This window comes from Perca flavescens, chromosome 10 (genome assembly GCF_004354835.1).
Source record: "Perca flavescens isolate YP-PL-M2 chromosome 10, PFLA_1.0, whole genome shotgun sequence".
Taxonomy (NCBI): Eukaryota; Metazoa; Chordata; class Actinopteri; order Perciformes; family Percidae; genus Perca; species Perca flavescens.
In genome coordinates, this window is record NC_041340.1 from 37,408,259 (window position 1) to 37,421,868 (window position 13,610).

At 43.3% G+C, this 13,610-nt stretch overlaps 1 protein-coding gene across 3 annotated transcripts in view; it reads right to left on the minus strand.

Annotated features, from left to right (window-relative positions):
* The window catches only part of afap1l1a (actin filament associated protein 1-like 1a), a 32,329-nt gene that overhangs the window by 4,077 nt on the left and 14,642 nt on the right, over window positions 1-13,610 (minus strand). Inside the window, exons 1-15 of one of the 3 annotated variants that reach the window (XM_028590004.1) lie at window positions 12,332-12,579; window positions 8,109-8,234; window positions 7,918-8,001; window positions 7,717-7,796; window positions 7,143-7,284; window positions 6,893-6,988; window positions 6,579-6,793; window positions 6,269-6,448; window positions 6,061-6,144; window positions 5,394-5,469; window positions 4,706-4,825; window positions 4,415-4,626; window positions 3,251-3,396; window positions 3,057-3,129; window positions 2,401-2,515 (exon numbers count right to left, since the gene is read on the minus strand). In XM_028590004.1, coding sequence (XP_028445805.1) covers window positions 2,401-2,515; window positions 3,057-3,129; window positions 3,251-3,396; window positions 4,415-4,626; window positions 4,706-4,825; window positions 5,394-5,469; window positions 6,061-6,144; window positions 6,269-6,448; window positions 6,579-6,793; window positions 6,893-6,988; window positions 7,143-7,284; window positions 7,717-7,796; window positions 7,918-8,001; window positions 8,109-8,234; window positions 12,332-12,362 — 1,780 coding nt within the window. In that variant the 5' untranslated portion in view covers window positions 12,363-12,579. Of the gene's footprint in view, window positions 1-2,400; window positions 2,516-3,056; window positions 3,130-3,250; window positions 3,397-4,414; window positions 4,627-4,705; window positions 4,826-5,393; window positions 5,470-6,060; window positions 6,145-6,268; window positions 6,449-6,578; window positions 6,794-6,892; window positions 6,989-7,142; window positions 7,285-7,716; window positions 7,797-7,917; window positions 8,002-8,108; window positions 8,235-12,331; window positions 12,580-13,610 lie in introns of those variants that run through there. The other 2 variants (XM_028590003.1, XM_028590002.1) reach the window with 2 other exon arrangements.

Sequence of the window (13,610 nt, forward strand, 5' to 3'; positions counted from 1 at the left end):
AACGGAGCAAATGGGACAGGCGAGTGTAGAAGGAAGAGATTATTATTACCGAAATTGAGAAGATGATTGAGAGGAGAAGGAAAAGGGGAATATTGAGCCAGATAAAAGCTCAAATTGTATGACTGTCAGTGAATTGGTACACCACCGAAGGGATTGTATAAAGGGTGTAAGCTACAGTTGTGCAATCTAACTCCTCTGTGACATATAACTATATTAAGAGGTGCCATCTGTATTATTCTTTTTTTCCCTTAAAGGGCAGCAGGCTGCTACCCTCATTTTTATTTCTTTTATTTTGAGAGAGACAGATGGAAAGCAGAGAGGGGCATGAAGCTGAAAAGACAGGAGGGAAGCTGCTGTAAATACACATCTCAGTTGTTTGGTTGTGAATAATATTGTGAAAAGTTGAGATAAAAATGTACATTGTGCAGCTTTGCTTATAGATCTGTCAAAATGCTTTCATACAGTACGGATCACAATATGTTATTGAAGTGCATTACACAAATTGATGCGATCAACATCAACAAAGGGGTTCCTCAATTTTAGGTGCTCTTCTCTTTACAAACTATATTAATAACCTAGGCCTGAATGAAGTCTATTCCTTCTGTATGCAGATGACACTATTTAAAAGGGGTGATAGAATGCAAAACCGATTTTACCTTGTCATAGTTGAAAAACGACAGTCTGGAGGGTAAATAGGACATACATAGAACCTCTAAATCCCATTGACACCTCTTTCCTCTGCAAATCTCACTATTTGAAACTGCTGCTGAAAACGGGCAAATCTGAACGAAGATCATAGCTGATGTCAACTCTGTGGCTCCTCCTCATTTGGCTCTCATCTCTATCTTTGTCTTCTTTGTCCTCCTTCACAGACCCCGGCCCGCTGTGAGGTAGATGGATCTCCGTCATGACCGGAAGCCCGCGGCGCTCCATACCCGCGCAAAGTCACCGTTACTGGGTTACTGGACTACCAAATGCCGAGGCCCTAATGGAGCCTGCAGCTCTCTCTCCCCTCTTCCTGCTAAATGGCCGGTGTGTGTGTGTGCGCGGTCAGTGAGCTGGATGGAGCTCTATCAATGAGAGCTAGCTAGCCTCCTCCGAACGAGACAAAACTGCATTAAATTGAAATCGGACACAAGTGTTAGCTTTGTAAGACCTTAGGGGTAGCTGTAACATCAGAAGTGAATTTAGTAACGAAACATTGCAGTGTCTGAAATATGAGACCTGCTGTCTCGTCTCCAATGTATGTGTATGTGGTTCGCTTAACCAATCAGCGCGCAGCTCATCTAAATATTCATGAGCATACCATATTTGGAAGAAAAGCTCTCGTTCCAAATAGGGCCAAAACACAGGGATGCATAAGGGCCCATAGAATAGCACCCGGGCCATTTTCAGCCCAACCAATGTTACATACCCCATTAAGAGACCATAAGGAACAGTGTGAAATACTCTATCTAATCATTCTATCACCTCTTTAAACTCAAATGCTGACACAATAAAGCATGCACATACACACTGCAGCATAGTGATTCTACACATTGAACCCTCTACAACTTCAAATTGCAAATTTCCCAGTTGTGGGACAAATAAGAGTTTATCCAAAAAAAAAAAAAAAAAAAAAGTTAACTCTTTATTCTAAATCTTGCAGAGCTAATGAAGTATGGCCATTTATCAACATACGATAAGGTTTGAAAAGGTTTCCATCTACATATTGGTTATTCAGTAAGCTATATTTTAAGTTTGACATTGACTAAATGATGAAGGAGCTAAATTATAGAAATAGTAAGGGTTTATGTCAAAACTGTAGAAAACAATTGGTCCAATCTATATTTCTTCCAATTGTTGAAAAAACTCTCCACCGATTTAGCATTGAACTCCCATAACATTGTCAGACTCACCATGGACAGTTTAAAATAATGATCAAATTAGGGATGTTAGGCTCACGCATAGATGAGGAGTGGGATATAGAGGTGTGGTAAGCTCACTTCTTTCTATCTCCACACCCCAAGATTTTCTTTTTAAACTTGTAGCCTTCAGCCAAAACCAATACTGACTCAAGGACATCGCTTGAGGCAACTTATCAGACCTTGCACCTTCTCAAGTATCAAGATTATTTTTTACACCACATGTGCAACCTGCTTTTAGAGATCCCTTGAACTCAGACCATCCTAGAGAAATCAGCTTTTAGTTGATCTGTACCTCATAAATGGAATAACCTTCAGAATACTCTTGGCACATTAATGTTTCTCGAAGTTTGTCTCCAGTCAATGTGAATGTTTTACTTGATAACTTGACATCACTTAGTTGTCTCTTAAATAGGGCACTCCTGCAAAGGATCTATCAGTATAGTTGATGAGAATAGGCTCAGCATCACTGAGAAAACTAACTAAACAAACTTACTTGAGCCTGTTCGTTTGAGGGAGACTAAAGGTTTGGTTCTGTCAGAGTCGCTGCTGGAGAAACTTGAGCGCCTCTTCCCTTGATTCCCAGACTGCTGCCTGCGGTTCTCCCATGACTGGGTGGAGTAGAGGGGGGGGGGAGGAGGAAGGACATGACAGATGTGGGAGGAAGGATGATGACAGAGGGAAAAAAATACAGCAAAGTTTGCATATTAGGCTAAACAATAAACTAATCTTCAGAGTTATTGGATTGAGACCACTGAGGTGTGTATGTTTGCGACTGTAGGTGTTGAGAGGCACATGTTGTAGAAGTGCATGTCAGTTGGGTTGAGAAAGGAGTTTACAGGCTGTAAAACTGCCATGACCTCTTGCCTTCCTGTCATCAGTTTGATTGCTTTTTCTTTTTTTTGGTCTTTTTTTTCCTCTCCCATGCCCCCACACTGCTTTTTCTCTGGCCTACAAAAAGCCGTCATTGATAGGCGCGTAACAGAGCACCGTCTGTCTGTCTGTTCGGGTGACTGATATGGAGTGTCATATTCAGACAGTGACAGTCCCCAACAGCTGCACACACACAGACATGCATGCAACTTCTCACATCAAAGTAAAGCATTACACATAAGGTTGAACTGAACTTAGAAAATGTGTGAATCTGAGCACCTGCATGTCCTCATTAGGGACCTCATCGTATGTTCTAGAGTCTGCGGAGGTGCTGCTGGAGGATGTGGCCCACCTAGGATCGGAGAAAAAGGAGAAATGAAACCTATGTGAGGGCTTACAGTCATTGCATTGGTCAGTGGCTTTGCTTTGACCTCATCCAAATATTCCAACTCCCCCCTCTCTGTCTCACTCACAGGAAGGAATGCCGCGCAGCGTCGCGGATGTTAGCGATGGTTTCCACGTCAACATAGTCGTAATGCAGTGACTCAGGATCCGTCGTGGACCCCGTCTCTGCCAAGAGGACACCGAGCCACCTTCCAAGTTCCTCAGAGCTGCTAGCCTAAAAAGAGACAAGACAAATCAGCTTTGAATTTTGAAGTGACTCAAAACATTTAAGTTAAACGCTGTAAAACCTTAACAATGAGCTGAAAGACATTGAAATGAGGTCAACTGCAGAGTGTGTTGATAAGATAAGAAGAAAGTGAGTTTGTCACTAGGAGCGACCCCTTTGCAATTACTCAAAGCCATTTGACCTACTGTGATTGATTTTTTTTAAACATGTTTTTTTTGCATTTTAGGCCTTTAAACGGTAGGACAGCTTAGACATGAAAGGGGAGAGAGAGAGGGGGGGAATGACAAGCAGCAAAGGGCCTCAGGTCGGAACTGAACATTTTGCTGTGGTGAGGACTAACTCCTATTTTCCACCAGGCGCGCCTGTGCTGCATTTCAGAGGCTCCGCTAAAGATACGGGCCAGGTCTATTTTCACGCGAGCCGCGGGCCATTTGGACAGCTGGGCAGGAATGTAACAGCTAGATTATCCAGTCAATTTACCAAAAGACACCCCCCAATATCGATTGCTCTACAAGTCGGGCGGCAAGACGCTCCGCTTCTGAGACGCTCCCGTTGTGGTATGACACGTGGCAGAGGATGGAACAAAACCAGAACGCAGCACAGATGCGCCCAGTGGAGAATCGGAGTGAGCCTCTGTATATGGGTGCCCCAATTGTTATTGATTAGCGCAGCTTTAATGGGGCTGTACACGCTATCCATAAAAAAAAAAAAAAGAGTCTGGGATTGCCTCCACACAGCTCTCACAGACTGTTTCCAAAGTCGTCAAATAGCGCTGCTTTGTCACGGCCCTCGGTGTCAGATACCGACACACCAGGCACTCACATGCATGTGCAGCTATCAAAATAAAGAACAGAAAAGCTCAGATTACAACACACATCATTCTCTGCTCAGGAGGCCATTACTCCACTATAACTTTACATAGCACATATTTGTTTACTGCTATATTAAAGTTCAGAATATCAAGTACAGCCAATTTATAATAAGGAACAAAAGTTCAGTATTTTACCTCCAGAGCAGCCACCTCTGTGCAGTTCCGTAGGATTCGAAAGGCGAAGGGATGTTTGGGTCCCAGCCCTGGGACCACCTCGCAGCCGTGGAGAGGAAGTGAAGGCAAGGAGGTCCGAGTGTCTCCCTTGTCATGGTAGAAGTGCAGGGAGCCTCTGCACATGCAACACCACTGTTCCCGCCACACCTGACTCACCAGCACCGACACGTAGCCTGCATGGTGAGGAGGGAAAGAAAAATGACGCGTCTGCAAACCTGGAGACTTTAAGAGGGACAGTGAATTGGGTTGGACCTTGTCGAGGGTCTGTGTATGATGTCCGGAGATCTCCTGGCCGGGGGGGCTTCTTCTTAGAGAAGCTGATGATGCGTGTGATTTTACGGCCAGCAGCGAAAGGCCCCCGTTTCACCTTGCCTGCATCAAAAATGGAAACATTCAACAGTTGATCACTGTAAAGCAAGGCAGGCAAGGCAAGGCAGCTTTATTGGTATAGCACATTTCAGCAACAAGGCAATTCAAAGCGAAACATTACATGAAACATTAAAAAACAGTTAGAAAACAATTAAAAACAATTTCAATGAAAATAAAATGTAAAGAGCAATTAGAAAACAATTAAAAACAGTTCAAAATAATTAAAAGACAAGAATAAAATGTACAGTGCAGTATAAGAATTTTAAAGAAAGAGCAGTTAAAAATAGGTTATTTAAAGAAAGGCAACATTAAAAAGATAGGTCTTCAGCCTGGATTTAAAAGAACTGAGAGTTGCAGCGGAGCTGCAGTTTTCTGGGATTTTTTTCCAGATATGTGGAGCATAAAACCTGAACGCTGCTTCCCCCTGTTTAGTTAAGATATGTAAGATATAATTAATTAATTTTAAATGACTTTAGATATGCGAAAACCGAGGAAGAGCGTGGACCTTAAATTCATATTTCTTTTGTCAAACTGCTGTATTAGTTTGAGGCTGTGTGTGTCTCTGTCTCACCAGTCTCTCTGCAGTTTTCTCCAGTTGACACACCCACACTGTCCGAGTCTGACGTGTTCCTCTCTGCAGAAAGCCTCTGGTGAAGAAGCACACAAACACAGGGTTAGACTTTCAACAGCAGTGTCCTACAGGTCCCACACATCTGTCTGTCTGTTTTTCTGTCTGCCTGCCAGGATTAAACTAGAGCTTGGCCTTCTACATAATGAGCTAAATAACTATACTTGAGACAATTTGTTAACAAGCTTACATGCATTTGCCTCTGGATTCTTTAATTATCTTACTTAAAGACATAATGAGACTTATCCTCTTCCTTTTACTCCTTCCAACTCTATGGTGCTGCTCTCTGCTCATCCCCTTTTGCAGTCTATGTTCCAACAGGTTGGTAAGCTTTAAAGAGGATGTGTCTGTTCCAACACTGACTCACCACCATCCCTATCATTGCTGCCTTAACACCCAATTACGCTACATATCTCCTCTTTGTTCTGCAAGCAAAACACAGGTACCACTGTGTACTGTGTCGAGCCAAGCAATTCTTTAGGAAAATTGATGGTGACAACACAATTGCTGCTTGCCACCATCCTTTCCTCACCTCACCTGTAATGATGAATTACGAATTATAAAAACGACAGGGACGTGCCGACACAAACATCCTCTCTCCTGCACTTACCTTGTCAAGTTCACTTTTTCTTGGAATGATGGGAGACGCAGATTCCTCAGGCCCCGCACTCTGACCGCTCACCTCTCTAACAACCTGTGGGGGATATTTTACATGTGTCACTCTCGACTGTATGCTTCCTCATGAGCTATGTTTTTGCACATCATCGATAAGATTGATGGCTGTGTTACCAGTCTGTTTTTATTGCAAGCATGCTCACCCTAAGCCATCTGTGGGCCTGCTCCTTGCTTTGTACCGCCAGCACCAACGCATCTCCATTGAGTAAGGTGAAACGGAGTTCATGGTGCTTCCTCTTGCTGTCTTTGGGTGCATAGACCACAGTGCATTGGGGCAGCAGCAGATCCACATAGGGGCACGTGTCCTTAGAACTCTTATAGCACTGCAGAAAGGAGGACACATAGGAAACTGCGAGTGTAAGAAGAGAAGAAGAATCGCAGAGGATGTGTATGTATCCTGAATGCATAATTGAATGCTTTGCTAAAGACTTTGTTGAATGAACAACTTCTCACCTGCAGTCTGTTGCCCCGTATGACAGTGAGCTGTTTCGCCCATTGGCCGAAGCGTTTCTTGCGCAGCAGGAAGGCACAGATGCGACAGTCCCGGGCAGAAGGCATGGAGCTCTCATCCGAGGGCCACTGATGAGTGAGTCGGACGCCAGGGCTCCGCTCTTCCTCATCCTCTTCGTAGGACTCGTAGGAACTGCTCAGAGCATCAGAGTCGTTGTCTAAAAAGGGCAAGGACAGACAAAATAAAGTCTTTCATTTGTTGTAAAAATTTTCCTGCAATCTCGTTCATTTTGGGGGTAACTTTGTTCTTAACTTACAGGAGTTTTTGCGGTGTGTGTTTATGCAGGTAGTGGGATAGTTGTTTTCAGCATCTTCATACCCATCCTCTATAGAGTTGGGAGGGCTAGGCCTGACTGAAAATGCAAGACATGAAAAAATCCCTAATTACTCCTTATGTTCCATCATGAACTTTAATCCAACTTGTACTTTGTAATTACTGACTTAGAGGTTTTTACAGCAAAAGAGCACTTAGGGCGCTGAGTTCAGCAGAGGCGGGAAGATGCTGACCTCGTGTGATGATGTATTCGGGCAACTTGCCCGGACTGAGGGGCACTGCCTCCTCATAATACTCCTCTGGGGGAGGCGTTGTGGGCAGAGGGGGAGGAGAGTCCGCTGAGTGCGCTGGGGCAGGGGAGTCTGCACAATTCTGCTAAGGGAAACACACAAACACAACTCTCTCTCAAATTTCCCTCATAACCATCAAAGATTTTTTTTTCACAGCCTCATAACTACATCATCAAAGAGTTAAACCCTAAAAATTATACCAATAAATTAGACACATGGGCTCTGTGTGGGTCCCTAAATCTGAACTCTTCCAACAGCTTGCTGAGTGTTGAGCGTGTGTGCATGGGAAACCCCCACAACATGGAATACAATCTCTGTTTTTCTTTCTTTTCTTTCTCCACAAGTCATCGCGAAGAGTAATAGCCTCTGCAAAGTTGGATTTGGATGGTGAGTGCTGAAAAGATGGGCAGCATACAATATACACACAGCATCATATATCCCACACACACTCGGCCATATGTAAATGATATCTCTGGAAAGGGATAAGTTATAAATTCACTATATATTGGCTACTTGCCTGCTTCAAAGTGTCAGTTTGTGTGCTATTTTCTTCTTTAAGATCATCTGTAACATCCTTTAGGTCTCCAAGCTCGCAGTCTATGAAAGCCAACAATATACATTTGAACTCACACTTATCAAGAAAACACATTATGTGCAGCTCATTTATATATGTGTATATGTGTACAATTTACAGCACCATTTTGAAACTCAAACTCACCAAATGTCTCAAAGAGGGACTCTACAAAGCTGGTGCCATTTCTGTACACTGCAGAGTTCATGTAGATGTAGTCGGTTCCTGAAACTGGAGGCAAGGAAAAAGACATTTTACCCTTTAAAATGTTGAGTGCATTGCACATTTTTATTATGTGGGTCTAAATAAAACACAGACAAAAACAAGCTCTCACTGACCTGATGGCTGTATCTGCTGCAGGAGGTTCCACACGGAGGTTTTCTTCTCCTGCGTGGAGGAACTGAGGCTCTCCTTGTCCAGCATCTTCAGCAGGATGCCCAGCTCACTCACCAACACCTCCATCGCTGCACAGGGGGGGGGAGTCAAGGGTTCAGAGTATCAGCAGGGAGGGCAAAGGTCAGACTGACAAGTCTAAACAAACCAAAGGGCTGTATGTGAAAGAGCCTCTTTCTGCTTTGCTTTCCCTGTCTTTTCTTTCATTTTCTGCCACTTTGCTTCACAGTTTGTATCTGTTTGGAGTCTCCTTCTCCTCCCCTTTCGGTCACTAGTCAGACTAAACAACGACGAAAGGCTGGAGTGACAGGAAACACGTCAGCTAATTGCTCATTAACCTGTCTGAAAAAAAGTGGAAGTGAAGCTACCGAAACAAAAGAACATCTTGCACAGAATTAGAACAGAACATCCTGCACAGGGAGCAAAGAAGAGCAGCAGCTCTGAAATGTTGCTGGTTCACAGACTGATGGGCACATACCCAAAATTCAATCAACTGTCAACTCTCAATGCTGAGAGGGTAAATTAAATGTTCAGCCCAGACTGTAAAGATGTTGGCAGGAATATGAGATTCAGCACCACTTTACAGAGCCCAGAGCAGGCCAAATGTACCAGCAAGCAGAGTCTTGTGGCACCTGATCTTTATCTACCAGATTTAGATCTGGACTCAACAAAAAAAACAAAAAAACAAAACAAACACAAGCTGGTTCAGACAGGCAGACCTCCTGCAATACTTATTCTTCACAGGGCTCCCCAGGTTCTGGAACATGTTGAGGACTCAGCTTATAGGAATATATGATCCACATCACATGTTGATCTGGTCCACTCCCTGTTTTCATAACAGAACTTAAATAAACCGCCTCACTCGCCCAGCTCCTGGACATCCTGAGAACAGGTCCGCAGCCTGCAGCTGATGTGTGTGTTTGGCAGAAAATCAGATAAAAGAGGAATCTAGACTTGAGCAAAAGGCTTACCAATCAGCCGCCATGCCTCTCCCTTCCTTCTGTTAGTTTCATAGCTTCTTTTGTATTCTTTCCCTCTGCATCGTACAATTCTCGCTACCTCTAGAATCCTGAAGATCCCTAGCAAAAACCTGACAACTGGTAGAGTCACTGCTGGCCCACTTGTCTGCATCCTCCAACTCTTTCTGTCACTCCCCTCCTGCCCCATTTTCACAGTCCAGCCACTAGACCTGCTGAACCGTGCATCTTGCTGGGGTCAGCCACGGGACAGCTGCTGAGCCAGAAAAGTCTTTGTTCGGTGGGCGGTCATACGACAGCAAGTAAACAAACACAAAATACACACACATAGACATGCATATATGCACACAAAAAAAGTCTAACACACAGGAACACTTGAATGATGTGTATTTAGTGGGACGTGTCAAAAGTGTACTTTGGTGCACCGGTCAACAAGCCAGCCTGCTGTGTGCATGCGCCAGCTTGAGGAGCATATTCATGAGTTTAGGGCAGAATGTTGGATGTATTACTCTGACACAACAAACTTGTATGTAATCACCACTGACAACTAGAAAGTCTTGATCATCTGGAAGATGTACAGTATCTGGTGTTTGTAAATTATGTGTGTTCTACATTTCAGAGTGCTCCCACTCCTTAAAAAGACATACATACTTTCCTGAGGTGGGTCTTCCTATGGGCTTCACAATGCCTGCCCAAGGCTACACAAGAGCAACAAGAGCTGCAGTAGGTGTGTGTTTTTCCTGTGTCTGTTTAACCACTTCTTTTCTAGTGCGGTTTCCTTCTATTGTGATAAAAGCTTGCACTCTGAGAAGTGGGCATGAGGAATTAATTCATGCCGGGACCTGGAATGTCTCCTCATTAAGATCTGATTCACCCAGGGGAAATGAAGGAAATGGGGGTCAGCGAAGGACAGGAAACTCATGAGAGTGGGATGCTTTGGCCCGGTGAGTGTTGTCTCTCTGCCAGACGTTCCAGCTGTTTAGATTCTGGCTCTAGTGCACCACTGGGCTTCCTCTAACCTAGTAGAAGACAGAACTTTATCCACAGCATGACTCATTCACAGCAGAAAAGAAACTGAAATTTACACCAGTCAGCATTAAATCAAGTATACCTCAGAAATCAAGGCGTTGCTTTCAAGGAATTAGCGTGAAGTAGGTCACAACACTCATAAAGCTATTTCACTACGTCACTTGGACCAGCGCTCTAAAAAGCTTATTATCCAATTTGACGATAAGTGTTACTGGTGCCAAAATGAGCTAAGAGGAATTACTACGTAGTATTTGGCATGCAAGGCCAGAAGACCAGCCTTAAATCCTCAGCCTTGCCTTTATAATCAACACCACACTACTCACATGAGTTCATCTAAAACAGCACATGGTCTGCTGTAATTCTGTGTGTTTGTGTGATGTGTGTCTTTAATGTTTTTAAAAGCCAGATAAGACTGTGAGCCTAGCACCTGAGGGAAACTACACACAAGCTTGCAAAAGATAATAATGCTATAACAGGTTGGATGTGGTTTGATTCAAGTCAGACCAAGGGGAAATTAGAATACTGTATGTGCAGCTAAAAGAACGACAAAGCATAACTTTAGAATCAACTTTACGTTTTAATCTATCAGAGAAAAACATCATGAGATTTTTGGCAGCACAAAAGATGGGTGCAGGCAGTGCACCATGCAGGAATGTGTAGAGCCATTCAAAGCTCAAACATTTACCTCCTCACACTTTTTGCTTTGTTGACAATTGCTGTTAAACACTAGACACATTCCTCACCTTGTTAATAGCGCAAGACTCTGCAAAGTGTGTTTGTGTGAGTGCAGAGGGACATGTTTGTTTGACAGTGCAGACTCAGACCTTTAAAAGAGGCTTGCATTAGCAGACCTTCTGTACATTCTGCTTGGGGAGTGAGAGAGGGGGTTTGTGAGAGAGGGGAGGTTAGAGTAATGTCAGCGAGTTGAGCACCTGTGCTAACATGTCCAACAAACCTTGATATGAAGAATAAAGTGACCTCAATCGGGTGCAAAGGGTTTTTCTTTTACTCCCTCCTTTATATGCCAAGGGCTTTCTTCATGCTGAGCTGAGCTTATTTATCACATTGACATATATATAATGGACCAATAGACCCCGTTGCTCTGGACGGAGACCAGTGACGGCTATTAGAAGCACTTTTCCGGTGATCTCTTGCTTTACTGCGCAGCCTCCAACTGACAGAGACAACGTAAATGTGACGTGAACAACGTGTCTGAAAGTTGGAAGTCTTCTGGTAACTGTATTTCTCAAACATTTCCAATCTTACAGAGACGGAGAGTGTAGGTATATGTAAGGAGATAACATGGGCACAGGCTAATTATTGATCACTAACATGCTAGTTAACATTAGTAATTAAACCTAAACAGATAATGGAAGTCCAAACTGCCTGTGAGCTTCTCCTGTACTATACGGTAATTCCTCTACTGTGCGACAGTAAGTCACTTGGTTATGACACAATCGTTAGCTTATTTTTACAAAAACGTCTGCTACGGAGCCATAACGTGAGGTACAAGGTAATGGAGCCTTTTATACATTGTCGTGTTTCTTTATAAATAAACAATGGACAAATAGAGTCTTTAAACGCTTCAGATGTAAAGTTATTCTCTGTCAAGTGACGTAAAAAAAAAATGGCGGTCAGTGGAATGCTAACAAGAGGTGATCGCTTTGTAGCAACAAAATGGCGCCATCGGAGGTTCGAGTTCTGAAGCGAAGCTTACCCCCTTGATTTATCATACCACCACACATCCCACACTCACTCACACATAAAAATAACTTCACAGTATGTCGAAAGTGACAAAATTTGGCAGCAACTCTGTTTCACAATATTGTTGCAGTCAGACATTCCAGCTAATCACACAATAATTTGCATCCCACAAAGAGTCTCTAGTGGCTTAAAAACTTCTGGGCAAATCTGGGTGGCAAAACTGCTGCTTTCTCAACAATTTTGCATTTCTTGGTATTTCAGCAATCTGGCTTAAGGCACAAAGAAAAACATCACCTGATGTCTCAGTCTCATGTTTACAACACCGTCCTTCACAGGCTGTGTCTTTGCATTGTTCCCTATATTTACATATCTATACAAATCCTTGCACCTTCTTTGGCTTTAGATACCTGCTGTGTTAATATCCTGACAGGCTACAAAGACCGCCCTTCAGCACTTACCTTCGACAGCGGTGGATGAGAGTCCCACCATTTTCCAAGGTTGAGAAGAAGACAAACCGGTTCATTCATACACAGATATTCCAGAGTCAAAGCCTCCCTGTGTGCTCGGTCCTGTGAAGTCTTTGTAGTGGAGGTGAGCTATAGTCTGCCTACTGCTGAATTCACACTTCTTTTACCTCTGCCTTCCTCCCTCTGATCTGTTATCTCCCTATACCGCCCTCCCACTCTGACTACCCTCTCTTTTCTTTTAGGGGGTAGGGAGATTGTGGTGGTGGTGCGCTTTGTGTGTGTGCTCTTTTTGTGTGTGTGTGTGTGTGTGTGTGTGTGTGTGAGATGCCCCTCTGCTGTAATCCTAGGGATCGTATAGCACCTGGGAAAGGCTTGCTGTGTAAACACGCACATGTCGACTAATAGCTAACTCACATTCTTTATTCTTTCCCTCAATACATTATTAACCTTTAACTAGTTGCACATAAAAGCTGCCATCCAGATGATGCCAGTGAACCCATTGACATACCAGATACAGTAAGGCATTGTACTTCTACTTTACATTAGAGCATCTTCAACACAGTTACTCACTGATTAAGATACCAGTACAAATGTTCTAAGTGAAAATGATGCTGCATCCTCTATATTTAAAATGAGTTTACTTAAAATTATAAAGTGAAAGATATAGTGGAAATTGTAGAGTGGAGGTGGAGACAAGTTGAAACTTTTCAGTTACACATGCATGACTTGTTGCCTTGAGGCAGACTCATGGGCTCCAACACGATGTGACATGCTGCTCAATCACAAGGGCCCTAACACTGCACAAGCACACACGGACAAATACACAACCATATGCACAACAATGTAGAAACGCACATGCACAGACAAAACACACTGCTTCCTTAGTGTAGGCAGAATGAAAACAGTGTCAGCTGCTTGTAAGGCTGCTTGGTGCACAACTGCACAACAATCACTGTGAAGTTAGTATGTTGAATTAATACAGAGAATGTCAAATATAAATACACCTACTGTTTTGCTCTGACCTATGGAAAACTCTTTAGTTAAAAGAATATATTTTGGGAAATCTGCTTATTCACTTTCTTGCTGAGAACCATCTGATGTGCAAGATGGTTTGCTATTAAAACCATCTTTGGTCATTAAAAAGGCAAAAAGGCAGGCACTTTCAAAAAAATACCTGGCAGGTGATTGGATGAACCATCTGTCTATTACGTCAGCCCGCTGATTGGTTTGGTTCGTGAGAATCTAGCAGCCGTGCGAGGTATAAGAAGTT